General features: G+C 45.7%; 1 protein-coding gene across 4 annotated transcripts in view; it reads left to right on the top strand.

Annotated features, from left to right (window-relative positions):
* Positions 1–6,682, top strand: part of LOC139387377 (solute carrier family 45 member 4-like) — a 42,590-nt gene extending 35,908 nt beyond the window's left edge. For all 4 annotated transcript variants that reach the window (XM_071133535.1, XM_071133526.1, XM_071133518.1 and 1 more), the window contains 2 exons: positions 2,348–2,559; positions 3,703–6,682. In XM_071133535.1, coding sequence (XP_070989636.1) covers positions 2,348–2,559; positions 3,703–4,089 — 599 coding nt within the window. In that variant the 3' untranslated portion in view covers positions 4,090–6,682. The remainder of the gene's footprint in view (positions 1–2,347; positions 2,560–3,702) is intronic.
* The last annotated feature ends 1,564 nt before the right edge of the window (positions 6,683–8,246 follow it).

The raw sequence follows: 8,246 nt of genomic DNA on the forward strand, positions 1-8,246 counted from the left end.
CGATATGTACAGCAAAATGGACAGCAACGTGTACAGTATGAACATTAACAGCAACGTGTACGGTATGGACAGCAAGGTGCACGGTATGGACAGCAAGGTGTACGGTATAGACAGCAAGGTGTACGGTATGGACAGCAAGGTGTACGGTATGGACAGCAAGGTGTACGGTATGGACAGCAAGGTGTACGGTATGGACAGCAAGGTGTACGGTATGGACAGCAACGTGTACAGTATGGACAGCAACGTGGACAGCAACGTGTACTGTATGGACTGCAACGTGTATGGCATGGACGGCAACGTGAACAGCAACGTGGACAGCAAGGTGTACGGTATAGACAGCAAGGTGTACGTTATGGACAGCAAGGTGTACGGTATGAACAGCAAGGTGTACGGTATGGACAGCAAGGTGTACGGTATGGACGGCAACGTGAACAGCAACCTGTACAGCAATGTGTACAGTATGGACAGCAGCGTGTACAGTATGGACAGCAACGTGTACGGTGTGTACGGTATTAACAGCAAAATGGACAGCAACGTGTACGATATGTACTGCAAAATGGACAGCAACGTGTACGGTATGGACAGCAACGTGCACGGTATGGACAGCAAGGTGCACGGTATGGACAGCAACGTGAACAGCAACCTGTACAGCAAGGTGTAAGGTATGGACAGCAAGGTGTACGGTATGGACAGCAATGTGTACAGTATGGACAGCAGCGTGTACAGTATGGACAGCAACGTGTACGGTGTGTACAGCAAAATGAACAGCAACGTGGACGGTATGGACAGCAACGTGTACGGTACGGACAGCAAAATGAACAGCAACGTGTACCGTACGGACAGCAACGTGTACGGTATGAACAGCAACGTGTACGGACAGCAAAATGAACAGTAACTTGTACCGTACGGACAGCAAAATGGACAGCAACGTGTACGGTACGGCCAGCAACGTGTACGGTACGGCCAGCAACTTGTACGGTACGGACAGCAACGTGTACGGTATGGACAGCAACGTGTATGGTACGGCCAGCAAAATGAACAGCAACGTGTACCTTACGGACAGCAACGTGTACGGTATGAACCGCAACGTGTACGGTATGGACAGCAAAATGGACAGCAACGTGTACCGTACAGACAGCAACGTGTACGGTATTAACAGCAAAATGGACAGCAGCGTGTACAGTATGAACAGCAACATTAACAGCAACGTGTACGATATGTACAGCAAAATGGACAGCAACCTGTACAGTATGAACAGCAACATTAACAGCAACGTGTACGGTATGAACCGCAACGTGTACGGTATGGACAGCAAGGTGGACAGCAATGTGTATGGTACGGACAGCAACGTGTATGGTACGGCCAGCAACGTGTACCGTACGGACAGCAACGTGTACGGTACGGACAGCAAAATGGACAGCAACGTGTACGGTACGGACAGCAAAATGGACAGCAACGTGTACCGTACGGACAGCAACGTGTACGGTATGGACAGCAAAATGGACAGTATGGACAGCAATGTGAACAGCAACGTGTACAGTATGGACAGCAACGTCTACGGTATGAATAGCAACGTGTACGGTATGAACAGCAACGTGTACGGTATGAGCAGCAACGTGTACGGTATGGACAGCAACGTGAACGGTATGAACAGCAACGTGTACGGTATGAGCAGCAACGTGTACGGACAGCAAAATGGACAGCAACGTGTACGGTACGGACAGCAAAATGGACAGCAACGTGTACCGTACGGACAGCAACGTGTACGGTATGGACAGCAAAATGGACAGCAACGTGTACCGTACGGACAGCAACGTGTACGGTATGGACAGCAATGTGAACAGCAACGTGTACAGTATGGACAGCAACGTGTACGGTATGAGCAGCAACGTGTACGGTATGAGCAGCAACGTGTACGGTATGAGCAGCAACGTGTACGGTATGAGCAGCAACGTGTACGGTATGAGCAGCAACGTGTACGGTATGAGCAGCAACGTGTACGGTATGAGCAGCAACGTGTACGGTATGAGCAGCAACGTGTACGGTATGAACAGCAACGTGTACAGTATGAACAGCAATGTGTACGGTACGAACAGCAACGTGTAGGGTACGGACAGCGACGTGTACGGTATGAGCAGCAACGTGTACGGTATGAACAGCAACGTGTACAGTATGAACAGCAATGTGTACGGTACGAACAGCAACGTGTAGGGTACGGACAGCGACGTGTATACCAAAGAGTGAGGTCTTGACTCACAACCAGTATAGTGAGTACTAAGTACGTGCTACTTAATGCAACTAATTTGTGCCAACTCAATAATGTTGCGTATGTTGTATTTGTTGACAGCTGTGCTACAGAAATACCTGGACAACTACGACCTGAGCATTAAGGTGATCTACATCCTGGGTACTCTGAGCTTCTCCCTGGGAACTGCAGTCATGGCGATCTTCCCTAACGTCTACGTTGCCATGGTGATGATCAGCACCATGGGCATCATCTCCATGAGTATCTCCTACTGCCCCTATGCTCTGCTGGGCCAGTACCACGAGAACAAGCAGGTGAGGATCACTGTGGAACACCATAGAAGACTATACACTGAGTGCACAAAACATTAAGTCAATATTCCTAATATTGAGTTACGCCCCCCCCCCCATTCCCCCCTTTGTCCTCAGAACAGCCTCAATATGTCGGGCCATGGACTTTGCAGGGTGTCAAGTGTTCCACAGGGATGCTGGCACATGTTGACCCACAGTTGTAAAATTATCTGGATGTCCTTTGGGTGGTGGACCATTCTTGATACATTCCCTCAATGTGTGAAGCCAATGCCGAACGCCCGATAGCTGTAGTGTAGCTGAGCCGGTACATGAATTCTGTCTCACGTCCTTTCTATTAAATGGTAACAGAACTACATGCCCGTATGTCTTGTAGGGTTAAATTAGACCATACACTGAGAATACCAAACATTAGGAACACCTCAACAGCCTCAATATGTCGGGCCATGGACTTTGCAGGGTGTCAAGTGTTCCACAGGGATGCTGACCCATGTTGGCTCCAATGTTTCCCACAGTTGTCAAGTTGGCTGGATGTCCTTTGGGTGGTGGACCATTCTTGATACACACAGGAATCTTTTGTCTTGCCCATTGACCCTCTGAATGGCACACATACAATCCATGTCTCAATTGTCTCAAGGCTTAAAAATCCTTAGAAAGAAAGGAGGACCAAGGCACTCTTCATATAATTATTTAAAATGCCATTTTGTATGGCATGTTCACTGAAAACAAAGTTTAAACTCTCTGTTTCAGCTGCATGGCCTTCGTCTTCAACATGTCTCTACACTGTTTGAAGTGGATTTAATATCAATAAGGGATCATAGCTTTCACCTGGATTCACCTGGTCAGTCTGTCATGGAAAGAGCAGGTGTTCTTAATGTTTTGTACACTCAGTGTAGATTACTTTAGTTCACTATAGCTCTTAACAGACCTAGTTAGTAGACGCTGCCAGTAGCATGAGAACAAGGATGTCAGTACACTTTCAAAGGGGTCACATTGTTAATAAAAACAACTTGATATGGATATGATGTTGCTCATTCTAGGCCAATGTGATGATAATAGAGTTGGACTATTACCTAGTTCCAATCTTTGGACTGATGTGAGAGATGAGTAAAAACAGGTCATTTCTTCCCCCCTCTGTCTCTACCGCAGTACATCCACCACAGTCCGGGGAAGTCGCGACGAGGCTTCGGCATCGACTGTGCCATACTGTCGTGCCAGGTGTACATTGCCCAGATCCTGGTGGCGTCTGCACTGAGCACGGTGGTGGACGCGGTGGGCAGCGTGCTGGTCATCCCAATGATGGCCTCTGGAGGCTCCTTCCTGGGCTTCCTCACCTCCACCTTCCTGGTCATCTACCCAGACTCCTCCACTCCCACCACTACGCAGGACCAGGAGGGGTATGGAGAGGAGGGGGCTCCGGCCCTGGTGGCCCCAGAACCAGACCCCAGTGGTAGCAGTATGCAGAAGCCAGTAGTCCTTCTCAAAACGTCTCCTAAGGGCAGCAGCAGCACGGCACACTACGAGTCCACTATTTAACAAAGAAGAAGAGGGACAAGGACAAAATACTGGTGACATCACAATAGTCATAAAGTGTCTTCCTCTCTTTGTCTCCTTTCTTTAATCTGCACAGATATCTAGTGGAGAAAGACAGTGACCAAACCTTCACACTCACTAGTCACATGAGTTCCAGTGGGATGGACTGTTCCAATGAACACGTTGTGCATTTCTTGACATATGGCTGTTTTTCTTTTCCTCGTGGGGTTCAAATGTTTGTGGGTTCACTGATTACGTCCCAAATAGCACCCTACTCCCTTTATAGTGCACTTTTTACCTGGGTCCATAAGGCTCTGGTCAAATGTAGGGCACTAAATAGGGAATAGGGTGCCATTTGGGACTCATTCACAGTTTGAAAGGCCTGTAGGCCTTATCAGAAGGAGTATCCACCTCACACACAGGATCTAATGTTGGACTCTTTTTCTTAAACGTGACTCTGTAGATGGTTGTTTAGACTGCACATGAATATTTTCACTCCATTTCTAAATTGAAAACATTTTTTATTGATTTTATTTTGTGATTGTACAAAATGGTTCAGTATGTCCGTGATCAACTTTTTTAGATCAAACTTAGTTTCCCCACAGACAGAATGATATAGGAGTCCCTATGTTACTGTGACCTCACTAAAGATGCTGCAGTCACAGAGGATCCAGTTCAGAACAGTATGGGAGTCTCTCTTACTATGACCTCACTAAAGATGCTGCTGTCACAGAGGATCCAGTTCAGAACTTTATAGGAGGTGCTCTGTTACTGTGACCTCACTAAAGATGCTGCAGTCACAATAGGATCCAATTCAGAACAATATAGCAGTCGCTCTGTTACTGTGACCTCACTAAAGATGCTGCAGTCACAGAGGATCCAGTTCAGAACAGTATGGGATTCCCTATGTTACTGTGACCTCACTAAAGATGCTGCAGTCACAGAGGATCCAGTTCAGAACAGTATGGGAGTCTCTCTTATTATGACCTCACTAAAGATGCTGCAGGCACAGAGGATCCAGTTCAGAACAATATAGGAGTCGCTCTGTTGCTGTGACCTCACTAAAGATGCTGCAGTCACAGAGGATCCAGTTCAGAACAATATAGGAGTCGCTCTGTTGCTGTGACCTCACTAAAGATGCTGCAGTCACAAGAGGATCCAGTTCAGAACAATATAGGAGGTGCTCTGTTACTGTGACACCACTAAAGATGCTGCAGTCACAGAGGATCCAGTTCAGAACAATATAGCAGTCGCTCTGTTGCTGTGACCTCACTAAAGATGCTGCAGTCACAGAGGATCCAGTTCAGAACTTTATAGGAGTCGCTCTGTTACTGTGACCTCACTAAAGATGCTGCAGTCACTGAGGATCCAGTTCAGAACTTTATAGGAGTTGCTCTGTTACTGTGACCTCACTAAAGATGCTGCAGTCACAGGGGATCCAGTTCAGAACAATATAGCAGTCGCTCTGTTACTGTGACCTCACTAAAGATGCTGCAGTCACAGAGGATCCAGTTCAGAACTTTATAGGAGTCGCTCTGTTACTGTGACCTCACTAAAGATGCTGCAGTCACTGAGGATCCAGTTCAGAACAATATAGCAGTCGCTCTGTTACTGTGACCTCACTAAAGATGCTGCAGTCACAGAGGATCCAGTTCAGAACAATATAGGAGGTGCTCTGTTACTGTGACCTCACTAAAGATTCTGCAGCCATCGAAGATCCAGTTCAGAACAGTATAGGATTTGCTGTTACTGTGACCTCACTAAGGGGCGGCAGGGTAGCCTAGTGGTTAGAGCGTTGGACTAGTAACCGAAAGGTTTCAAGTTCAAATCCCCGAGCTGACAAGGTACTAATATGTCGGTCTGGCCCTGAACAAGCAGTCGGTCATATACAATATAGGAGTCGGTCTCTTTTACTGTGACCTCACTATGCCACAGAGGATCCAGTTCAGAACAATATATGAGTCGGTCTCTTTTACTGTGACCTCACTATGCCACAGAGGATCCAGTTCAGGGTCAGTCAGTTACATTCCCTATTATAAACACCATCCACTAACTCTCTTCAGTCTATTGACATGTATATCATGAAAACACTCAGGGCTATTATACAGAACAGATGATATGATGTCCAGGTTACACCAAAAGTCCAAAGAACCATTCAGGATGTTCCTTTTTGTAGCTCTTATTTGCCATTTACTGGGTTGAGTGGCCTATAGCCTACTGTTTACATGACAGAGTTGGATAAGTGTTATCAGCCTTAAGATAATCAAATGCTGAAGTGATGATGCTTACATTCTAACACATATCAGTATTTTAAAAAGGGAACATATTGTTAAACTCGATTATAGTATGCTGCATGGAAGAATACTAGATTTCATACTACAACTAGTAATTACAAATGGTCTATGATCATAAGATGCCTTTGGGCCCATGCAGCATTGAAGAAACCCTACACTGTACTGTGCTACAGGAAGTAGCCCTCTGTTGTTCTGAACCATCTGTTCCACAGGGTAACGCACAAGAAAGGATATTTGCTCTGTATGTTTTTACATTTAACAACTGCAAAAGCTGCACTATAAATTTGAAGAACTTTAAGAGAGGACAGTGTGTGTGTGTCAGTGTGTGTCATTATTTATCTGGCAGAACAGTCATGCACATCTGTTGACAGATGTGTATAGAGATGAAGTCCCAAACGGTAGTGCGTTACCTTTGACTAGAGTCCTACAGGGCATGTACAACTAATGAGCTGTGTGCCTAGAAGGTCTTCCCAGGCCCAGAGTGTTGGGTTTAGGAGTTGTTCCACCTACGTGAGGTGGTAAGTAGAGGGTGGTATTCACCAGGAACCAAATGGAAGTAAAGGGGTGGATACTGGGAGGGACCTCACTGCATTTATCCAATCAAAAAGTGTCCTGTTGCAAAGCGTTTTGGAGGTGTTCTCAAATGAAGAGGATCCATCATCACATCCAGCAGAAACATCTGGCTCTAGAAAGTGGGAAAAGGAACTTTTTGGTACATTTTTCTTGTCAACTGCTGTAATTTGAGAGGTTTGGTTGTAATGGGGAAAATATAAATGTCTAACTGGTTGTGAAATAGTTTTAGTTTCGGAATGTGTGCAAATTAGAAATTAAATTGGTCACACTCAAGTTTCAATCTTTATAATATAAATTATCTCAACATTTTGGTTTCAAAGTCGAGCAATGATTTTGTCAAAGTGGAAATGTTATATTCCCTTCTGCTGTTGAGCTGTACAGACGTGTTATACCTTGTTAACAACTAACCTGCTGACCCTGTTAACAACTAACCTGCTGACCCTGTTAACAACTAACCTGCTGACCCTGTTAACAACTAACCTGCTGACCCTGTTAACAACTAACCTGCTGACCCTGTTAACAACTAACCTGCTGACCCTGTTAACAACTAATCTGCTGACCCTGTTAACAACTAATCTGCTGACCCTGTTAACAACTAACCACCTGACACTGTTAACAACTAACCTGCTGACCCTGTTAACAACTAACCTGCTGACCCTGTTAACAACTAACCTGCTGACCCTGTTAACAACTAACCTGCTGACCCTGTTAACAACTAATCTGCTGACCCTGTTAACAACTAATCTGCTGACCCTGTTAACAACTAACCTGCTGACCCTGTTAACAACTAACCTGCTGACCCTGTTAACAACTAACCTGCTGACCCTGTTAACAACTAATCTGCTGACCCTGTTAACAACTAATCTGCTGACCCTGTTAACAACTAACCTGCTGACCCTGTTAACAACTAACCTGCTGACCCTGTTAACAACTAACCTGCTGACCCGGATAACAACTAACCTGCTGACCCTGTTAACAACTAACCTGCTGACCCTGATAACAACTAACCTGCTGACCCTGTTAACAACTAACCTGCTGACCCTGTTAACAACTAACCTGCTGAACCTGATAACAACTAACCTGCTGACCCTGTTAACTAACCTACTGACCCTGTTAACAACTAACCACCTGACCTTGTTAACAACTAACCTGCTGACCCTGTTAACAACTAACCACCTGACCCTTTTAACAACTAACCTGCTGACCCTGATAACAACTAACCTGCTGACCCTGTTAACAACTAACCTGCTGACCCTGTTAACAACTAACCTGCTGACCCTGTTAACAACTAAC

Source organism: Oncorhynchus clarkii, chromosome 3 (genome assembly GCF_045791955.1).
Source record: "Oncorhynchus clarkii lewisi isolate Uvic-CL-2024 chromosome 3, UVic_Ocla_1.0, whole genome shotgun sequence".
Taxonomy (NCBI): domain Eukaryota; kingdom Metazoa; phylum Chordata; class Actinopteri; order Salmoniformes; family Salmonidae; genus Oncorhynchus; species Oncorhynchus clarkii.